The sequence below is a fragment of the Schistocerca piceifrons genome, chromosome 5, assembly GCF_021461385.2.
Source record: "Schistocerca piceifrons isolate TAMUIC-IGC-003096 chromosome 5, iqSchPice1.1, whole genome shotgun sequence".
NCBI lineage: Eukaryota > Metazoa > Arthropoda > Insecta > Orthoptera > Acrididae > Schistocerca > Schistocerca piceifrons.
The window spans coordinates 474,783,150-474,807,198 of NC_060142.1; the positions used below are offsets into that span (position 1 = coordinate 474,783,150).

The 24,049-nt window shown below is 40.4% G+C and overlaps 1 protein-coding gene and 1 non-coding gene across 2 annotated transcripts in view; both read left to right on the top strand.

Moving 5' to 3' along the window:
- The window catches only part of LOC124799087 (dynein intermediate chain 2, ciliary), a 260,121-nt gene that overhangs the window by 95,205 nt on the left and 140,867 nt on the right, over positions 1 to 24,049 (top strand). The window contains exon 5 of the mRNA XM_047262625.1: positions 3,023 to 3,299. Within this exon, the coding sequence (XP_047118581.1) occupies positions 3,023 to 3,299 (277 nt within the window). The remainder of the gene's footprint in view (positions 1 to 3,022; positions 3,300 to 24,049) is intronic.
- Positions 5,849 to 5,923, top strand: Trnas-cga. Its single transcript has one exon. It is a non-coding gene; the product is annotated as a tRNA-Ser (tRNA).

A 24,049-nucleotide genomic window follows, 5' to 3' on the forward strand; every position in this document is an offset into this window, starting at 1 on the left:
TTATCAAATCTGTACACTAAGCAAACAGTAAAGGGAACCAAAGAAAAAATTGGAGCAGGAATTAAAGTTCAGGTTTGCCAATGACACTATAATTCTGTTGGAGGCAGCAAAGGACTTGGAAGAGCAGTTGAATGGAATGGACAGCATCTTGAAAGGAGGATATAAGACGTATATCAATAAAACCAAAGTAACAATAATGGAATGTATGTGAATAAAAACAGGTGATGCTAAGGGTATTAGATTAGAAAAAGAGGCACATTAAGTAGTTAAATTTTCTTATATTTTGGACAGCAAAATAACTGATGATGGTTGAAGCAGAGAGGATATAAAATGTAGACTGGCAAGGGCAAGAAAAGCAAATCATGAAGAGAAATTAGTTAACACTGAGTATAGACTTAAACGTTAGGAAATCTTTTATTAAGGTGTTTGTCTAGAGTGTATCCATGTATGGAAGTGAAACATGGACTACAAATAATTTAGATAAGATGAAAACAGAAGCTTTTGAAATGTTGTGTTACAGAAGAATACTGATGATGAGATGGGTAGATCATGTAACTAATCCGGAGGTACTGAATAGAACGGGGGAGGCAAGAAATTTGTGACACAACTTGACCAAAAGAAGGGATCAGTTGATAGGACACATTCTGAGATGTCAAGTGGTCACCAATTTAGTAATGGAAAGAAGTATGGGGGTAAAAATCGCAGAGGAAGACCAAGAGATGAATACCATAAGCAGATTCAAATGGATTTAGGTTACAGTAGTTACTTGAAGATGAAGAGGCTTGCATGGAGAGCTGCATCAAACCAGTCTTCGAACTGAAGACCACAACAATAACATCTGTATGGTGCAAATAGTGGCAATTGACTCCGAATAAGTTAAAAAAATAGCAGTTCATTTTGTATTATCAAGAAATAGAGGAGATTGGATCACAGATATGATAAGTGAGTTGAGGTAGCAGCCATTAAACAACAGGTGTCTTTCTTTCTTTCTTTTTTTTTTTCCCAGGAAATTCCAATGACCAACTCTCTTCCCCGGGTGCAAAAATATTTTCCTGACTTCCACCTGTATGGACTGGAATGACCAAGATAATAAAATAAGAGAGCTCAGATCTTGCACAGAAAGATTTAAGTGTCTGTATTTCCTGCACACTGCTCGTGTGTGGAATGGTAGACTCTGAAGGTGTTTTGATGAAACTTTGGCCAAGCACTTAAGTGTGAATTATCAAGTAGTCATGCAGATGTAGATGGGAGACAGGGATACTACAGAAATGATAAGTGTAACATATGGTGAAGAAATAATAACTAAGGTAGAAACGTAAAAAATTTTAGGTGTCTACATTGAAGGGAGTTTAAACTCAAAAAACACATTTTGGAACTCCCAAAACAACCAATTTCAGCCACATTTGCACTTTGAATCATTGCAAATCTTGGGACGAAACAAATCTGTAAGTTAATAATTGGCATATTTTCATTCAGAAATACATACTTTATGAATACATACTTTATGAATAATACCATCTTATAGATATCTGTTTTAGGAGTTAGGCATTTTGACTACAGCTTCACAATATATTTATTCCTTCATGAAGTTTTTTGTTAACAAGCCACTGCAGTTCAAAAGGAACAATGATAAACCTAATTTTAGTAGTCAAAGTAAAAATGACACTTATTACTCCACATTAAGGTTGGCTTTAGGGCTAAAAGGGTGCACAATGCTGCCACAAAAATTTTTGGTCACCTATCCCATGATATAAAATGTCTGACAGACAGCAAAATCAAATATAAAAAGAAACTGAAGAAAATTTTTTCTTTGAGAAACCCCTAGGAACTGTTGCATTTCCCATCAATAAAAGTAATTAGTCAGAGAATCTTTATATAAACCAAGAGGTTTTAACCTAGTCGGTGTGGTATTGAGTGAGGTCACACAGTGTTAAAGGAGTAGAGCTAATATTGAGCAGAACTGAGGTTCAAACCCCATCCATCAGTTAATATTGTACATGTGCCAGCATGTTTCCTTAGAAGCAGTCAACGCCAATATTCTCCACCATCTCATTCAACTGAGATAATTCTTTGCCTCTAATGATAAAAAATTCAATATAATGTTATACCCTATCTCTTGTTTACACTGTAATTTTCAAATTTTCACAAAGACACTATTGGATATGTAATATTTTGTGAATAAATGAACTGGTTGCTGAATGAATGGTTGTAATACACACAAAAGTGACATTATGAGGAAAAAATTGCTAATGATTACAATTTTTTAAAACATGCTATACATAAACCCGTCAAATAATGAAGGAACCATTATTCAATAACTACTGAATTTCCAGATCTATTTCAAAATTATTGATGTTTATAGCTTTTATCTATATTTTAGTTCAGGTGCAGTTGAAACCCCCAAGTGAGGTGGCACAGTGTTTAAGAGAACTTCATTTATGGTCAGGAGGCATGGGCTTCAAATCCCGTTCCATTTTTCCAGGTTTAGGTTTTCTGTGTTTTTCATGAAATAGAGTTCCCTGCTGTGATGAATGCTTTAAAAGAACATGGCTGATTTCATTCTCCACATATGTTTTCTTCGAACTTGTGCTCCATTTCTGATGCCCTTATTATCCCAGAGATTTTAAATCCCAAGCCTCTTTTTTTCTTCGTGTCCTTTTTAAACCTTTCTCCTAAAGTCACTCTCTCTCATTTAAAAAGTACAAGCTGCACAAATAAATAGAATTTCCAAGAGAGATGTATAAAGGCTTTTGTAACTCCCAGCAACAGTGGGCACTGATGATGTATCACATTCATTTGGACCATTGATAGTCAAAATTATTGTGTTTGCTGTCATTCCCCAAATATTGAGAAAAATATGATGTGGCACTAACACCCAAAAAAGAAAAAAAAATTGTTGTATTGTTTCAGTCTTTACTTGCGTAACTACAAAGTTTAATTTATGTGGGACATCTATCTCTTGATCCCTGTTTGCCTATTAATAATGAGTAATTTTTATGTAATTGGGTACTGTTATTATTAGGATGTGGATACGCAAACAATACCTCCACCACGTGCAAAGTTTTCTGAACAAGTAACACAGTGGGTTATATACGATGCATATCATGAAGATTTCTTAACACAACAGCGTGAAAAAGATAAGGACAAGAAAGAGAAACCTGCAACAGCTGGAGCTATGAAGAAAGAAGAAACAAAAAAGAAGGAGGTTCAAGTGCTGGATGTAAACAGCCGAATGCTAATGGCTGTGAAGATACTGGAAAGAATGATCAATCAGAACACATTTGATGAAATAGCACAAGGTAAAAATATTTTCTGGCATTCATTCATTTTATTAATCCATTTGTAAATTATATGTACAAAATCTTTTCATAAATTGTGTTTGAGCAGATGTTAGTCCTTATTTTTCAGCAGTCTCTACTATACAATGTTAGTCCTTATTCTTCAGCAGTTTCTACTACACAATGTAAGCAACACTTATAATTGTAGATTAGATGTGTCTCAACCATCTCATCTATGCTAATTCCTTCCCTACATTATTTGACCTTCTTCTTCCACCTTTAAGGTTTTTCCTTCTTTTAATGAATAAATTATTGTGTACAAGGCACCTTTTCTCAGAAGTTAACTATTATGCTTAATCTTGAATTACAAAAACTCACCTAAGATGCAGGCTTAGAAATATTTCCTGTTTTCTCCTGAATTTTGTACATTTAAAGCAACATGCCAATCTTTGCACAACTTTGAAATCTTATTAGGAGCTGATTGGGTATTTATGGCAGTTTTTCTTTTCTCCAGACAGTAACCCATTATAAATCTGTCTACATCATATGGCACATGTTGGAGGGTGCCTTGTACCACTACTAGTCATTCCATATCTTGTTTCATTTGCGAATTAAGGAAAGAAATATTGACTTTATTTTTTTATTTGAGATACATATTCCATGGATCCAGTATGGCATGATTACGCATGGATGTGGAACGAGTCAAAGCAGATACAATGTAGATATCATACAATACAATACATACTGGTATATTATACATGGTAGATGAATGATTCAAAACTGGTACAATACAATAATATAATAGAGATAATAAACAATACAATACAAAAATACAGTAGTGATAAGAAAACCAATACAGATACAATGACAAAGGAAATAATCTGAATTACTACTCAAATTTTTCAAGTAGGAATTCCTTTACTTTTTTTTTTGATAGTGTTTTATTTTCTTTTAGACACTTTATATTACTCGGGAATGCGTTAAAGATTTTTGTACTTGCATACTTTACCCCTTTTTGTACCAGAGACAGATTTTTCCATTCACAGTGCATATCACCTTTCCGTCTTGTCTCATAATTATGGTAATCCTCATTTGTTTCATATTAAGAGGAATTGAGAAGTGTGAAAGCCGTGAGTGAGAGAGGATATTGTGAGGTAGTGGTTAATATACCTAACTATTTAAAAAGATTGCAGCATGAGGTTCTTGGAGGAACACTACATATAATTCGAACTACTTTTTTCTGGCTTACAAAAATTTTTTTGGAAGTGGTGAGTTGCTCCAAAAGATTGTTCCATAGCACATCACTGAATGAAAGTAGCCAAAATATTCAGACTTTGATACATTGATGTCTCCAATTTTGGAGATTATTCGTATGGCAAATGTTGCTGAGCTAAGCTTTTTTTAGGGTTTTCAGTATGTGAATGCCTAGGAACTTTGTGCACTGAACGCTCTCTAACTGTTGGCTCTCATGTGCAATGTTAATCTCTTCGGGGCTTGTGTAACTGGATTGGAACTGCATGTAATTTGTTTTACTGAGGTTTATTGGTAGAGAATTTGCTGTGAATCAATTCAGAGCATTTGCAAGTGCTTGGTTGGCATTTAACTCTATGCCAATGGAAGTTTTGCTGGCTGTCACTATACTTGTGTCATCTGCAAACATTGTGATATTGTTTGAGGACAGTGGTAGGTCATTAACATATATGATAAATAGGAGAGTACCAAGGACTGTCCCTTGTGGAAGTCCATGATGTACTGTTCCCCAGTCAGACTCTACCTCTCCTACTTGTAGATTGTTAACATCTAATACTATTTATTGTTGTCTGTCTTCTAAATATGATCTGAGCCAGTTACCCATTTGTCCACGGATTCCATATTGGGTTGCTTTTCCTAAAAGTATTCTGTGATCAACACAGTTGAAAGCCTTAGTCAGGTCACAGAATATGTCAACAGGTAACGGGGCGTGAGTTGTGCTTGGGTAGCTCAGTCGGTAGAGCACTTGCCCACGAAAGGCAAAGGTCCCGAGTTCGAGTCTCGGTCCGGCACACAGTTTTAATCTGCCAGGAAGTTTCATATCAGCGCACACTCCGCTGTAGGGTGAAAATTTCATTCTAGAAACATCCCCCAGGCTGTAGCTAAGTCATGTCTCCGCAATATCTTTTCTTTCAGGAGTGCTAGTTCTGCAAGTTTCGCAGGAGAGCTTCTGTAAAGTTTGGAAGGTAGGAGACGAGGTACTGGCAGAAGTAGAGCTGTGAAGACGGGGCGTGAGTCGTGCTTGGGTAGCACAGTCGGTAGAGCGCTTGCCCGCGAAAGGCAAAGGTCCCAAGTTTGAGTCTCGGTCCAGCACACAGTTTTAATCTGTGAGGAAGTTTCATATCAGTGCACACTCCGCTGTAGAGTGAAAATTTCATTCTAGAAACATCCCCCAGGCTGTGGCTAAGCCATGTCTCTGCAATATCCTTTCTTTCAGGAGTGCTAGTTCTGCAAGGTTCGCTGGAGAGCTTCTGTAAAGTTTGGAAGGTAAGAGACGAGGTACTGGCAGAAGTAGAGCTGTGAAGACGGGGCGCGAGTTGTGCTTGGGTAGCTCAGTCGGTAGAGCACTTGCCCTCGAAAGGCAAAGATCCCGAGTTCGAGTCTCGGTCCGGCACACAGTTTTAATCTGCCAGGAAGTTTCAGGTAATTTTTTCTTGTCAAGGCATTTTAAAATGTCATTTGTAAGTGCGAAATATGCTTCGCTTGTTGATATACCTGATCTGAAACCAAATTGTTGTTTACTAATTAGTGCAAAGTTTTTAAGGTGATTGACAACAAACTTTAGAAAATACTGTTTCAAGAGAGTTAGGACGATAGATGGAAAAATCTGTGGGATCACCTTTTTTGTAGAGGGGCTTGTGGCGACTACCGCACATGTCGATTGCAGCCGATGCGTAAAATTCGTGCCAACCACAGATATCATTCTCCACAGTTCGCACGGGAGTCACAGAGAAGAGAGCTGTCGACTGTGATTCTCATACCTACCTTTTTACTCTTTGTTGTTGATTCTCTTTTATGTATTCTCTTACTTGACAACCTGTTATATGTGAGAGAAATAAAAAAGAAACTTGAGTTCAGACTCCGTTAGTTTCCGCTTTCTAACTGTGTTTGGGTGGGTACACACCTACTTTCGCAACATTGGTGACCCCGACTGCAAAACAAACAGCAGATACAGATATGGACACACCAGCAGTATCAAGACTAGTGTTTCACTTACCACCCTTTTGGCCACACAACCCAATGCTGTGGTTCGCACAGGTGGAAGCGAGTTTCACGTACACGGGAATAACTGCAGAAACAACTAAGTTTTCCCTTGTAGTAAGCCAACTCGATCATCGTTATGCAACTGAAGTTCAGGATATCATAACAGCTCCTCCGACAGAGAATGCATATGAACGGTTAATGACTGAACTGATATGACACCTAGCTGTTTCTCAAAAAGATGGAATCCGGCAAGTATTGATGCAAGAAGAAATCGTTGACCGGAAACCTTCGCAGTTCCCGCCTGCCACCACAGGTAAAAGCAGTCATCGCCACGCAGAACAAGACGTCACTGGACACGGTAGCAGAACACACTGACCGCTTACTGGAAGCGATCATGCCAAACACACAGGTCAGTGTTGTAGACATACCTGTCAGCGTAGCAGCTGCATCTACTACGGTGTCTCGGGCAGATTACAATGCACCAACCGCCAAGGTCGATCTCCTATGCACACAGCTTTCGAAACTAATGTCAAATGGCATCATTGTCAATCAGAGAAGCCATAGTCGATGACGTTATGGAAGTCGTTCTGCATCACAATCTACAACTGAGAACAGACAGACCATTTGTTGGTATCATAGTCGGTATGGAGAGCAAGCACGTAAACGCATTAGCCCATGCTCTTTCTCCAAATCAGAGTGGAAAGTGGCAGTAGACGCTACCTCCTACCTTCCTGCATCTCGACGCCTTTTTATAACAGATCGTGCGTCAGGCAGGAAATTTTTAATCGATACCGGTTCAGACCTCAGTATACTACCAAGACAGTCCTTGCATTGTTGCTGGCCGTGCACTGCATTTAACTTATGTGCCGCCAACAATTTGCAGATTTCAACATACGGATTACAACAAGAGAATCTGAACTTGGGACTCCGTAGAGATTTTAAATGGAATTTCACGGTAGCAGACGTCACAGAAGCTGAATTCTCATCAAACTTCAGACTTTTGTCAGACTTGGCCAATGCTCGCCTGATAGACAGTCTCACCAACCTATCAATGGCTTGTTATTTTCGTGACACAGATTGTGCCAGTATTAAGTTAATTCAAATGGCAGACAAGCAGAGTACCGCGCAATCCTAGCGGATTTTCCTGAATTAACAAAACTGCCAAGAGCACAACAGAAAGTGTTGCATGATACAGTACACTACATAAAAACCGCGCATGGCCTGCCTGTGTCATGTTAACCTAGGAGACTAGCACCGGAACGCCTCGCTATAGCTAAAGCGGAATTTGAGCTAACGCTTAAAGAGGGAATTATACGCCCGTCATCCAGTCCATGGACATCGGCCTTACACCTCGTACCAAAAAAAAGTGGATCCTGGCGTCCATGTGGCAACTACAGAGCACTGAACACCAGAACTATTCCGGATTGTTATCCTGTACCTTTGTTAAGGGACTACAATCACGCGCTGCATGGCGCCACAGTCTTTAGTGTGCTAGATTGCGCAAAGGCCTATACACAAATTCCTGTAGCGCCAGAAGACGTACCAAAGACCGCCATAATAACACACTTTGGATTGTTTGAAAGTAATTTCATGACATTTGGTCCGCGAAATGCTGCACAGACATGGCAACGTTTTCTGGATTCCCCTTCTGTTTTGCCTACCTGGATGACGTTCTCATATATTCCACAAACAATGAACAACACAAGCAGCATTTAAAAGAAGTACTCCAACGCTTAGAGAAGTTTGGAATAGTGTTAAATACAGCGAACTGCCTGTTTGGCCAACCTGAAGTGGAATTTCTAGGTCATCCCACATCCGCTACAGGTTCAGCACCCTTACTCAGAGAAGTTGAGGCTATTCTACACATGCCCAAGCCTACTATGGTCAAAGAATTAAGAAGATACCTAGGCATGTTAAATTTTTACAGAAGGCATCTACCACGGACACCTGAACAGCAGGCACCGTTAAACGCGTTATTAGCCGGCTCAAAGGTTCGCAGCAATGCAGTCATACAATGGAATGAGGAATCTGATGCAGCATTCGAAGTGACATGTCAGAGCCTGGCTCAGGCCGCACTACTGGCACACCCTAAACTAGAAGCACCTTTGGCACTGGTGGTGGACACTAGCCAGTTTGGTATTGGTGCTGCCCTGCAACAATTGGTAGATGGTGCATGGCAACCTCTGGCATACTATTCACACAAGTTGTCACCAGCACAACAACACTGGAGTGCTTACGATAGAGAACTTTTGGCTATATATTTAGCGATCAAACACTTCAGACCACAAGTCGAAGCTGGTGATTTCTCAATTTTTGCCGATCATAAGCCCTTGACTTATGCATTCAACAAGAACAGTGACAAATGCTCTCCAAGGCAGTATTCTCAATTGGAGTTCATAAGCCAATTCACCACAGACTTTTGCCACATCTCAGGTTTAACTAACGTGGTAGCTGATTGTTTGTACTGAGTATCCAGTATAACACAGCCTCTAACTATGGCAGAACTAGCGCAAGCCCAGCAGGAAGATGATGCGCTAAATGCCCTGTTGAGTGACGACAACACGGTGTTGGAGTTACAGCTAGTTGACGTGCCCAGGGAAGACGTACGACTACATTGTGATGTACAACATGGTCGATCACGCCCTTACGTTCCAATCGCACATCGTAGAAGAGTGTCTCCACAGCATATGTCACCCCGGTGTTCAAGCAGCTACCAGACTGGTGTCCAAAAGATTTGTATGGCCAGGAATAGACCATGATTGCCGTAACTGGACTAGATCTTGCCCACGCTGTCAACTATGCAAAGTGAGCAGACACGTGCGCCCTCCAATCGGACAATTCCTAGATGTCAAGGCACACTTCTCCCACATTCATTTGGACGTCATAGGACCTCTTCAACCATCAGATGGTAATCGCTACCTGCTAACAATCATTGATAGGTATACACACTGGCCGGAAGCAATACCTACCGATAACATCTTGGCAGAAACTCTGGCAACGGTATTCATGTCAACTTGGATATCGAGGTTCGGCTGCCCACTCCATATAACAATTGATGGAGGATGACAGTTCGAATCAGAACTATTCGCTCAGTTAGCAAGATTCTGCGGATACTGCCATCACCGCACCACCGCCTACCATCCGGCAAGCAACGGGATGGTAGAAAGATGGCACTGTACCTTAAAAGCAGCCCTCATGTGCCATGGTACTAAATGGGTGGAAGCATTACCCATTGTACTGTTAGGTCTTAGGACAATCTTGAAACCTGATATGGATGCCTCCCCGGCAGAGTTGGTCTATGGAGAAACAATACATCTGCCTGGAGAATTCGCTGACGACTAAGGGGTACCGAATGCAAATGACCAGTCAGAATATTTACAAGGATTGAGAGCAATGATCAAGAAAATCAAACCTGCAAAAGCGTCCAGACATGGAGCCCCGGTAACATTCATGCACAACAATTTAAAAACTTGCACACATGTATTGTTACGCACAGATGCCGTCAAACCACCACTACAACCGCCATACACTGGACCTCATCGTGTGATACGCAGAGATGCACACACCCTAGACATAGTGCTGAATGGGAAACAAGCCACCATATTGCTAAGTAGAGTGAAACCTGCTTATATACTTCAAGACACTCCGGCGATGTCAGTGTCGCGCAGCGATCAGCACAAGACAACGATGCAGAACCCCACTCCGCTACCTCCGCAGTCAATAAAGCAGCAGCCTCGATGCACCACATGTTCTTGCAGACAAGTGCACTTCCCTGCCCGCTACAGAGAGGAACATCCAAGCTCCGCTCTCATCAAGGGGGCTCATGTGGCGAATACCGCACACGTCGATCGCAGTCGACGCGTAAAATTCACGCCAACCACAGAGATCATTCTCCACATTTCGCATGGGAGTCACAGAGAAGAGAGCTGTCAACTGTGATTCTCATACCTACCTTTGTTGTTGATTCTCTTTTATGTATTCTCTTACTTGACAACCTGTTATATGTGAGAGAAATAAACAAGAAACTTGAGTTCAGACTCCATTAGTTTCCGATTTCTAACTGTGTTTGCGTGGGTACACACCTACTTACGCAACCAGCTTCACAGTAACGTACTTCATTCTGTCAGGGAAGATACCTTGATTTAGAGAGGCATTGAATATATGAGCTAGAACTTTATAGAGTTGGTTACAGCTGGCTTTTAGCAGTTTGCTGGAAGTATTGTCTACACCCAATGAATTTTTACTTTTTAGAGAAACTATGGTATTTTTTTTTTACTTCTTGCACAGTTATGGGGCCATACCTATCATGTCTATAGAGTTAGGGAAAAGTTCTTTCAGAGTTTTTATTGCCTTTTCTGAAGAGCCTTTGCATGCTGTTTTCTCAGCAACAGTTAAAAAGTGCTCATTAAAGATTTTAGCTACAATATCTTGATTTTGAACTAGCTTACCTTCATTGTTAAAAGAGCAATATTTTGGGTCTTGTTGGGATAATTTGCACCAGTCTCATTTCATATCACTTCCCATATAGTTTTGATTTTATTAGTGGAGTTATTAATTTTTGAGCCCAGATACGTACTTTTTTATTTCTGAATGACATTATTCAGTATCTTACAGTATTTTTTATAGTAATTTAAAAGGTTAGGAACATCTGATTTTTTTGAGGCAATGTACAACTCTCTCTTTCTTTTGCATGAAATCCTAATTCCAGTGGTAATCCAAGGCTTGTTGGTGGATTTTTTAGTATGGGTTTTATATATTCTTTATGGGAAAGTACTTTCAAATATTAGAGCCACTTAATTGCTGAAAAGGTTGTATTTGGAATTGGCATTACATTATATACTGGACCCCAGTCTACGTTTTGGAGATGTGATTTAAAGATCTCAATAGTTTCATCAGTAGATTTCCAAGTAATTTTCCAGTTGGGACCACTATTAATCTCACAAATATTTGAATTGTTAATGGTGAATCTTTGTCCGTCAGGGTCAGAGAGACCATGCAGGACTTGCCTGACAGCTATATCATCAATCTTGGTAATGTCAATAAATACATTGTCAGTTAATGATTTTGTTCGTGAAGTTATTCTGGTGGGAAAATTTACAACAGAAGCGAAATTATATGAGGACATCAAGTTCTCAATGTCTATTCTGTCTCTGCAGTTCGTTAGGAATTTGCATTGAAGTCTCCAACAACTGTGACATCTCTACTGAGTTTAAATATGTATGTTAAGAGTGCATCAAACTGTTTCAAAAAAATACTTAAGTTACCTGAAGGTGCCCTGTATAAAGCTACTACTGCTATATAAGAATTATTTAAAGCCAGCTTTATGGCACACACGTCAAACTGTTGATCTATACAAAAATTCTGCTCATTAATTACACTGAATGTGTTTCTGTTTTTGACATAGATTGCTACTCGACCTTTTTCTATGAATTTTCTAGATGTTGCTAAGCAGTAATTATCTATAGCAAGTTTTTCAATATCTGACATAACATGGTGCTCACTAAAGCACAGAACATGGGCACAATCTATACCTTGTGGCTCCTGGATATTAATTAAGAGTTCATTAATCTTGTTGGTCAGGCTACATATGTTTTGATGGTAAATAGTCAGATTTTGATTTCCAGAACCACTTACATATTTATCCCTAAAAATGAAATATCAGTTGACAGAGTGGGTTTGGTATTTTTCACTATGCATTTATTTGTCATTTAGGAGATGTTCTTTTCTAGGCACTGGGCCGTAACAATCTGACCTTTGTCAAAGTCATTGATGTCAGTGAAATTCACCATTTGCAGCCTGTGTCATCACTTAAGTGATTCCCCATTTATCTCTGCGCCACTTACTGTACCATGTGCCCTCAACACCAGTAGGTGGCATTCGTCTATTGTGGGAGAGGGCCATAATGTTTTGGCTCACTTGTGTAGTGCAACAGCTGTTGGCCATTTGTTTCTATCCCCAGACAACTTCTGTGGTACAGATTTAAAAGCAATAGGTAACTTTTTGTCTAACCATGTCAGTCAAATATTGTCAATAAAATATACTGACTAGTTTGGTTTAGACTATAGAAGGGAAGAATTGTAACACAGAGTCACAAACAATGATTCAATTACAGTCTTTAGAGAGAAGTTACAGAAATAATATTGGGAATAGATGTATGAAGGAGATAGTACAGATGGAAAATTAGACTTTTTTTTAAACTCACTTGCACAGCACTTAGAAATTAGAGTTTTTCGTACTAAGGACAGAGATTTCTGCTAAGTAGGTCAAGAGCTCACTACATTGAGGAAGTAGCTACATGGATAACAGGGGCTATGTGGAGGGGAATGGGTGGTTTTTTAGGTTAGAGGGTCTTGGGAAAGTGCAGAAAGGGCTTCAGTTGCAAAGGATACACTACACTTACAGGAGATGGGTAGACTTAGGAACAATCAATATTGCAGTTGTAAACTGTTGTAGCTGTGTTGGAAAAGAACCAGAGCTCTAAGCGATAACAGAGAGTACTGAATCTCAAATTGTTATAGGTAGGGAAAGCTGACTAAAGTCAGAGATCAGTTCAGGTACAATTTTTGCAAAGGGCGTAACTGTGTTTAGATGGTGGAGTATGTATTGTTGTTAGAAATAGTTTAAACCTGTAGTGAAACTGAAATGGGTAGTTCCTATGAAATAGTATGGGTGGAGGTTATACTTGACAACTGGAATAAATTAGTTATTGATTCCTTTTATTGACCTCCTGACTCAGATGATACAGCTGTTGACTAGTTCAAAGAAAACTTGGGTGTCATTACAAATAGGTACAGCTGTAGTTGGTGGAGTCTTCTACCAACCCATGATATGTTGGCAAAAATACATGTTAAAAGTCAGTAGTAGTCATAAAACATAATCCAAAACTGTTCTGAATGTTTTCTCAGAAAATTATTTTGGACAACTAGTTCAGGGACCCACTTGAAATTTAAATGGTTGCGAAAACGTACTTGACCTCTTAGCAACAAATAATCCTGATCAAATAATGAGCATCATGACAGATACAGTGATTAGTGACCACAAGGTTGTTGTAGCTAGATTGAATACCATAACATCCAAACTCAACAAAAAAATGCAAAATACATCCATTTAAAAAAGCAGATAAAAATTTGCTTGACACCTTCCTCAGTCTCCACTCCTTCCAATGTGACTGTGGAAGTCTGGATCAGATGTGCTTTAAATTCAAAGAAGTAGTATCACTGTCAATGAAATATATATACCAAACAAATTATTAAAAGATGGTACTGATCCACCATGGTGCACAAAACAGGTCAGAATGCTGTTGCAGAAGCAATGAAAAAGCATGCCAATTTAAAAGAATGCAAAATTCCCAAGACTTGCAAAGTTTTTCAGAAGCTCGAAATTTAGTGCGTACTTCAATGCAAGATGCTTTTAATAGTTTCCACAATGAAACTCTGTTTCAAAATCTAGCAGAAAACCCAAGGAGATTCTGATTATAAATAAAGTACACCAGTGGCAAGAGGCAATCAATACCTTCACTGCACTAAAGCAGAGTTATTAAATACAGCTTTCTGAAACACCTTCACAAAAGGAGACAAGTAAATAATCCAGAATTTGAATCAAGAACAACTACCAACATGAGTAACATAGAAATAGATATCCTTGGTATAGTGAAGCAGCTTAAAACACTTAAGACAAGCAAGGCTTCCGGTCCAGAATATATACGTCAGGTTCCTTTCAGAGTATTTTGATAAAATAGTTCCATACTTAAAAATCATATACCACTGTTCCCTCATAGAAAGATCTGCACACAAAGACTGGAAAGTTGCACAAGTCACACACACCACTAATCAAAAAAGGGGATAGGATTAATCCAATGAATTACAGATCCATATCAGTAATTCAAATTTACAGTAGGATTTTGGAACATATACTGTCCTCAAACAGTATGAATCACCTTGAAGAAAACAATTTATTGACAGATAGCTAATATGGATACAGGAAATGCAGTTCTTGTGAAACACAATTAGCTCTTTATTCTCAAGAAGTAATGACTGTTATCAACAGGAATGTCAAATTGATTCCATATTTTTACATTCCCAGCAGGCTCTTGAAACTGTTCCTCACAAGTGTGCCCGGCCATGAAGTATTGCCCAGTTGGGTGACTGGATTCATGTGACTGGATTCACTATTTCCTGCCAGAAAGGTTGCAGTTCATAATAATTGAGAAAAAGTCACCAAGTTAAACAAAAGTAATATCTGGCATTCCTCAAGGAAGTCTTGTAGGCTCTCAGTTGTTCCTGATCTTCAAAACGAACTAGGTGACAATCTGAGCAGTCCTCTTAGATTGTTTGAAGGTGATGCTGTCATTTACTATCATGTAAAGTCATCACATGATCAAAATGAATTGCAAAATGATTTGCACAAGATATACATATGGTGCAAAAAGCAAGAAAAGTGTGAAATCATCCACACGAGCACCAAAAAGAATCCACTACATTTCAGTTGTATGAAAAATCAGACAAACCTACAGGCTGTAAACTCAACTAAATACAAAGGGATTACAGTTACAAATAATCTAAATTGTAACTGTCACATAGATAACATTGTGGGGAAAGCAAACCAAAGCCTGAGACATATTTGCAGAACATGTAGAAAATGTAACCAGTCTACTAAAGAGACTGCTTACATTACACTTGTCTGGTCTCTTCTGGAGTGTTGCTAGGTGGTGTGTGATCTGCTTTAGATAGGTTTGATGGAGGACATTTAAAAAGTTCTCTTCAGAATGTGATAATACTTTGTTGGTGCCCACGTACATAGGGAGAAATGATGTCATAATAAAGTAAGAGAAATCGAAGCTCACATGGAAAAATGTAAGTGTTCCTTTTTCTCACTCACAGTGGAATGATAGAGAAGTAGCTTAAAAGTGATTCAATGAACCCTCTGCCAGGCACTTAATTGTGAATAGCAGAGTAATCATGTAGATGTAGATGTAATTCAAAGGACAGGCAGTAGTCAAGAGATGAAAATCCATTACCACCAGAAGCGTAAAATCCTCCAGTATGCCATTCAAAAAGGGAAATGTGCATTGTGTACAAAAATAAAACATTCCAAGGATAAGGGGAAAAAACTGGACCATTATTAGATAAGAATCAAACAAAAATAATGATATGAGTTGCCAGTAAATATCTGTCAGAAATGAGCTCTCAATGGAATCATTGTCCACCAAATTCAATGAATACTTCCTCATAGTGGCACTGGACCCACTCATTAACAACAAAGGACAGATGCACTATATTTATGTCTATAGACATTGATGCCACCAACAGGCATTCTTCTGTAAGGTGACCACAGAGTTATTTACTTCTCTAAAAGTTTGTAATTCTTCTGGCTGTGAGGGTGTTTCAAGCAGTGCTCAAGCTGACAAAAATTCCATTCGTAAATATGAAGTTAAAAGTGATAATGTACCACACTTTGTAACAAAAAAGTTAGAATTGAATTCAGTTAAAGCTGCAGGCATTGTTATCATGAAAAATGCTGATAGTGTCCAGAGGAGACAATATTTAGCGATCAAACGTGTTGGCGTTGTCAGTGCTGACAAACAGACCATCAACACACTTAAAGGCATGACATGTCTGATCACCAAGCTTTTGTGCCTGCTAGACACTGAATTGGCAGTAAAATGGTGGACTGTTAAATCAACTAATATGTGCGTAGAAACTGAAGAATCACATGAAAAATTATGGAAGATAAACTTCTGATTTGTTGCTGACAGTTATACACAAACGTGAGGAATACATAACCAAAATATGTGAAAGGGGGTTTATAAACAGTATCAAGAAGAGCGACAACATAGGTAGAATGCTATAAAATGTTATCAAAGACTTAAAAATTTGATATACTACTTTCCAAGGTAAATATACAGCGTGTCTTATGAAAGACACCCAGGAGGGGTCCATGAGTCAAGCAGTGTACTTGCCAGTTGTTGCTGCTGCATCTGCTGGTTGTCACTCTATATAGTTCTCAGACACAAATACTTTGCACGTATCCCCTACGCTGTGCAACAGAGTGTATTGGTGTTTTCTTTTGAGTTTTTTGTGTAGTCTAATCGCTTCAAATATTGTTGCAAGTCCGGGGCTTTCGCTGCCCGTATGTCGCTGGGTCCAGTCCTCAGACAGAAACACTAAGCATGTCTTCTATACTTTGTGACTGAGTGTTTGAGTGATTTGTTTTGAGTTTCCTATTGAGTTTCCATTTGGTATGGTATACACGAAGGATCAATGAGTTTTTCTTGTGTTGAACTACACAAAAACATAATCATATGTGGAATGTCGGCTTGTATTTGTACAAAAATTTCCCAATGTGCGTGTTCCCAGTGATCGAACAATACACAGATTAGTGAAGAAATTTCAAGAAACTGGATCTGCATTAGACAAATGTAAGCCTAGAGAACCTAGTGTTTTGCCCAAAAATAAATTAGACAAGATAGGGGAGGCCATGGAAAGAGGACCAAGAAAATCACTACGCCATTTGGCACTTCAGACTGGTGTGTCAAGAGCATCTGTTCACAGAGCTGTGCACAAACTGAAATTGAGACCATACAAACTGCTGGTAGTGCATCAACTGAGGAACCCAGATACTGTTGACCGAGCGAGGTGACGCAGTGGCTAGCACACTGGACTTGCATTCAGGAGGACAACGGTTCAATCCCGCGTCTGGCCATCCTGATTTAGGTTTTCTGTGATTTCCCTAAATCGCTCCAGGCAAATGCCGGGATAGTTCCTTTGAAAGGGCACGGCTGACTTCCTTCCCCGTCCTTCCCTAATCCGATGAGACCGATGACCTCGCTGTCTGGTCTCCTCCCCCCAAATAACCCAACCCAACCCAGATACTGTTGCTTGATATTGTTATTGCAACTAGCTGTTACAGTTTGTGCATGATGGGGAATCTAATCCTGAGATGCTTTTTTTTCTGGGAAATATGGCTACATTTATCAGGGTACATAAATTCTCAGAACAATCAATGTTGGAGCTCCGAAAATTCTCATGAATTACATCAACAACCTGTGCATGATGTGAAAACGACTGTGGTGACCAATCTTTTTCGACAAAACAATATATCTGAGAGGTATGTGAACAATATACTTCATGTAATTCTTGAGCCTTTCCTGGTAATCTGTTGACATGTTGAACAATCAGGATCTGTGCTGAATGTTCGTGTCATTCTCGCATGACATTTTGATGGCATAACTCACTCTCTTCTTCAGGTGCTACCGAGAGTGGTCCTTGGGTGGATTGAGTCCAGTATTTATGTCTGGATCGTGCTGGGTGCTCCATAATTGGTCCGTGCCATGCTGAGTGTTCTATCCATGGTCCGTGCCCACCATGCGTGTCTCCAATGGTCCTCTCTGGTTGCCGGTGTTTTGACTGCCATCCACACCCAGCTTGGCCATCCTCTGGGTTCATGTTCATTATCTGAGATGTGTCAAAACCATTGTGTAATGTCTAGTGCTCTGTTACGTGGCTGTTTCCTTGCACTCCACATCTATTTCTTGCTGGGCATTCTGTAACCAGTCCAGTTACCAGCAAACAGAAGATACGGCGATGGGCAGTCCTCTATCGCCAGTGGTGGCCATCCTGTTTATGGAAAGGTTTGAAAAGAAGGCACTTACATCGGCCACATATCAACCCAAGCGCTTTTTCAGGTATATGGCTGATACCTTTGTCATCTGGCCCCATGGCGGGGAGAAGCTAGATGATTTTCTGGAACATCTGAATTCATGCCACCCAAATATAAAATTCACAGTGGAACTGGAGAAGGATGGACAATCCCATTCCTGGATGTGCTAGTCAAGAGGAAGGCAGATGGCACATTTTGGCACAGTGTGTACCGCAAACCTACACACACTGACTTATACCTGCAAGCTTATAGCAGCCACCATCCAGCACAGAAGAACAGAGTGCTCAAAACTCTGGTCCACAGGGCACATATTCTGTCAGATGCTGACAGTTTGGCATCGGAAATAGAACACATACAATCGGTGTTCAGCAAAAATAGGTTTTCCTCTAGAGACATCCAGAAGGCACTTTGACCTGCCAGTCAGTCACAGGATCCAGAAGAAGAACCAGAAGAGGGGAAAAAGATGCCATACCTGCCATATGCTGGACTGATCTCTGCCAAGATCAGCAGAATTCTTATGAAACATGACATCAGGAGCGTATTTTGGCCACCCACCAAAACTGGGACAATACTGGGAAATGTAAAGGATGATGTGGGGCTATACAAGCCAGGTATTTACAACATCTCATGCTAGTGTGGGATGCCATAAATTGGCAAGACCACTAGCACTGTGGACATCAGGTGTAAAGAACACCAGAGGCACGCCAGACTCAGACAGGCAACAATATCAGCCACAGTGAAACACTGTCTAGATATTGGTCACTCAGTGAACCACAATGACACTAAAATTGTCACACAGACCCCAAGATACTGGGATAATGTCATAAAAGAATCCATCGAGATAAAGGTCACAGTCAATCTCATCAACCATGACACTGTATACTGACTCAGCACTGCCTTGGCTCTTGAGATCCTGAAAACCCAATGGAAGACACTTTGAGATTTTGCAAGAAACAAAAGTGCAGACCCAGGAAACAGCCCTGAGACAGAGCTACAGATATTACAGGTCGGATTTGACACACCTCAGATGACGACCACAAACCAAGAGGATAGCCGAGCTGGGTGCAGACGGCAGTCATGACACTAGCTGCCAGAGAGGGCCATTGGAGCTGCTCTTGGTGGGCGCGGATCATGGATGCAACACCCAACGCAGCATGAACTTTGAAATTCCCAGCGAAAAAGAGAAGTGGAGACCAAGGGAACAGCCATGTGACAGACCCCCAGACATTACACATTGGCTTTGACATACCTCAGATAATGACCACAACCCCAGAGGATGGCCAAGCTGGACGTGGATGGCAGTCGGAACAATGGCGACCAGAGAGGACCATTGGAGTCATGCCTCAGTGGGCATGGACCGTGGACAGAACACTCGATGCAGCACAGACTGATTATGGAGTGCTGAGCACCATCCAAGCATAAATATTGGACTTGATCCACCCAAGGACCATTCTCAGGTAGCACCTGAAAAAGACAGTGAGTTATGCCATTGATATGTCATGCGAGAATGATGCGAACATCTGGCAGAGATCCCAATTATTCGACATGTCAATATATTTCATCCTTTTTTTTTTTGAGAACTAACACCTAACAAAAAGATGTACAATTATTTCATGTAGGACAATGCAAAATCATACATCGCCAACACTTCTGTGACAGCTATATGAAGCATTTTTAATGATAGGATAGTTGACTGGCCTGCTCATTTTCCAGATCTAAATCCATGTGGTTTTTATCTTTGGGGAATGTTAAAAAACAATGTGTATGCAAGCAGTCCCCACATGCTCGAAGGGTTGGAAGATGGGGTTGGCTAGTCATTTCCCAGATTTCGGCAGCCAAAATTCTGAGCTGAGTGGTCAGCATGACAGACTGTCAATCCTAAGGGCCTGGGTTCGATTTCCGGCTGGGCCGGAGATTTTCTCCACTCAGGGAGTGGGTGTTGTGTTGTCCTAATCATCATCATTTCATCCCCATTGACGCGCAAGTCACCGAAGTGGGGTCAAATCGAAAGACTTGCACCAGGCGAACGGTCTACCCGACAGGAGGCCCTCGTCTCACGACATTATTATTATTTATTTAAAGCTACTTTTCAAACCACAACTATTAAGTTCATAAACATAATACTCTTGAGCCTGCCTGTGAGGTACAACTTAGTGGACTTATCTTATGTAAATACAGAGATCTGTAGTACCAGCCAAATACTGACAAACTTATGTACAAAATTAAAAAATGTCACACTTCTGGACACTAGTACATTACAAAATAAACTGTTTCACAAATCATGGGCAGCATCTAAAGCAGAAGGGTAAGAAGAGAACCACAGCCTATCATGAACAGAGCAGCCTGAGTATAAAACTAAGACAATAATGAAGTGAGGGAATAGGAACTGATTAAACACAGCCAAACTCACCTAGAATGAAGCAAAATCCACTAGACAGTGGGATTATGAACGGAGAAGCCTCAACAGAAGAAAGGCAGATAGTGATACAGAACACGTGATCCATACAATGTGTGTTGTCTATGGTTCCAATAAACATTACATTTGAACTAAAGGTGAGTGGGCTGTAGACATCTCTGTAATAGTCAAGAGAATGATAACAGTGTACTAAAAATCTATCTTCATAACTTTCAGTCCATACACAACCAAAAAAAATGTATTAAATGTGTTAATGATAAGTGAATTGTAGGAGGTTTCCATATTATGTCGTTTGAACACTGGCTGTCTTGAGACTCAGTTCACCCAATCTCTCTGCAAAACTTTACTCTGGCTGAGTCCTAGTGCAGATCTGACAACTGTTGTGGATGAGTTTCTATACTCTATGTAAATAATACAGAATACAATAGTGTAACTAACATATTCTCATTGAGGCCTGCTGCACACTGCACACAACAGAGACACAGCAGAGCTCCAGAGTGTCCCCTCTTCAGTGCATAGCTCTCATGCTGCACAGCACTCTGAATTTGAAAGGAAATGGCAATTTTGCAGTTGTCTTAGAGTTGTTAATGGGAACCTGTTACAGTGAGAAAACCTCTATTATCAGCTTCCTCTTATTTCATTTATAAACAGCATTACTCGTAGTCATAATGGCAACATTGACTTCTATAGAAATTGATTGAGTGGGTAGATTTCATGACACAAAAACTTATCAAACTTCATATTAAGTAAAAAGCTCATTGTGGGACTTTTCATAACCAGTAAGGTAAACAACTTTCTGGACATTAGAATGGAACTTCTTACATTTTGAAGATAATGAGGCACTTCCATTATTAAAAACTTAGCACAATTCTACCCTAAATGTAAAATCACTGATAATGAGAAAAAGTTTTTAACTACTGGCTTTCTAATGCTCATCAAACAGTGGAATGTGCATTTGGTATATTGAGCTCCAGGTTTTGAGTGTTCAAATGATCTTTTGATTGTGAGCTGGGGACATAAGATAGAATAGTGACAGCTACATGCATACTGCTTAATTGTTTGTGGACTCAGAACATTACGTCAAGTGACCTCGTTGGGGAGGACATGGGACCTCGACAAGGGTAAGGTCTCAGACACGGCCACCTGATTTGGCTCATATTTGGCACATTGCTTGTGCACAACCTAAAATTGAGATGTTTTTGAGAAAACTGCCTTAAAGTACATGACATGCAGTTGACTCAGAATTGATAGTATCGATAGATAATTGAAAGTAGGACATTTTTCATCAACTTGTATCGGATATTTTCCTAGTATCAAGGAGGAACTTTTTTGACCACCGCTTATGCACCCATAAGGTATGTGCTGTTAAACGAAAGCACCACTGTTGTAGCAACCAAGGAGTCTGGCTGCAGAGCAGAGAACTTGTGTTTAATTGCCAGTTGCAGTCTGCATATTTTTATTTCCAGTTTTTTCTCTTTCAAAGCTGGTAAACATAAGAGGCTTAATAAGGTAAATAAATCAATGGGGAATAATAAAAAGGCAGGCAAATAAATTTCTCAAATGACTTCAATTAGTAAAAATAAAAAATTTAATCCTGGCCAATTTACAGTGTTTCTTTCACTCGCCCTATTACATGTGTGTTTGTGAACCCCATGTATGATGTTGATGAAAAATGCTCAGTTTTGATCCTGTCAGCGTTTTGTGTTCTGCTTCTGTCAGTTGCTGGGGGAGTGCATCTGTTTGTTGTTGCAACATGCAGACTTGCTCCACAAGTGGAAGTTGTTGCTCTCTTGTAAGGGCAGAAGAAGTCACCATTGTGACATCACTACAGGATTTTGCCATTTTGAAAAACTCTGTATACTGTATCAGCAATGTCCAGCTGTGAAAGCATGTCACTCTTATTCTTAGAAATCACAGGAAATGGCAGTTTCTTATCTGTAATAAAATGTTTGTCAGTTACAGCACAACTTTTAGCTGGCCAGCTTTTGCATAGCCCTATTATTGTGTAAAGTAAACAGACATCACACTGGAGAAAAAAAATTTATTAGTCTCGGAGTTATCACCGCTTTGAAATTGTATGATGATACAGCTCTGCTTTCTCACTACAGCAAATAATTCAGAACAGCAAAAACATGAATAACCTTAGACAGTAATCGGATTAAAAGTATAGCTAGCGAAAAGTAATTACATGGGGTGCACATATCAAAGAAAGGAATTTTTAAACAGAGAGTAACAAAGATTGCATGGAGAAATAAACACAGCGCCTCTGGCAGTTGGACACGGAACTGTTCGAGAGCTACGATGCACCTGTTACAATACTGAACATTGAAACATAACATTGTATGGTCGCGCCTTGAAACCGATGTGCGCAATGACTACAGATGACGTCAAGGCATATGCTATAAGCTGATGTTTGGTGCCTAGGGTCACAAAGCAGTATTCTTTGCTGATGACTTGGTGTTACAATAGATTTTGGTAGACAGATATAATAGATTTTGACAGCAGTAAAACAGTAGCACTAAATACACTCCTGGAAATTGAAATAAGAACACCGTGAATTCATTGTCCCAGGAAGGGGAAAGTTTATTGACACATTCCTGGGGTCAGATACATCACATGATCACACTGACAGAACCACAGGAACATAGACACAGGCAACAGAGCATGCACAATGTCGGCACTAGTACAGTGTATATCCACCTTTCGCAGCAATGCAGGCTGCTATTCTCCCATGGAGACGATCGTAGAGATGCTGGATGTAGTCCTGTGGAACGGCTTGCCATGCCATTTCCACCTGGCGCCTCAGTTGGACCAGCGTTCGTGCTGGACGTGCAGACCGCGTGAGACGACGCTTCATCCAGTCCCAAACATGCTCAATGGGGTACAGATCCGGAGATCTTGCTGGCCAGGGTAGTTGACTTACACCTTCTGGAGCACGTTGGGTGGCACGGGATACATGCGGACGTGCATTGTCCTGTTGGAACAGCAAGTTCCCTTGCCGGTCTAGGAATGGTAGAACGATGGGTTCGATGACGGTTTGGATGTACTGTGCACTATTCAGTGTCCCCTTGACGATCACCAGTGGTGTACGGCCAGTGTAGGAGATCGCTCTCCACACCATGATGCCGGGTGTTGGCCCTGTGTGCCTCGGTCGTATGCAGTCCTGATTGTGGCGCTCACCTGCACGGCGCCAAACACGCATACGACCATCATTGGCACCAAGGCAGAAGCGACTCTCATCGCTGAAGACGACACATCTCCATTCGTCCCTCCATTCACGCCTGTCGCGACACCACTGGAGGCGGGCTGCACGATGTTGGGGCGTGAGCGGAAGAAGGCCTAACGGTGTGCGGGACCGTAGCCCAGCTTCATGGAGACGGTTGCGAATGGTCCTTGCCGATACCCCAGGAGCAACAGTGTCCCTAATTTGCTGGGAAGTGGCGGTGCGGTCCCCTACGGCACT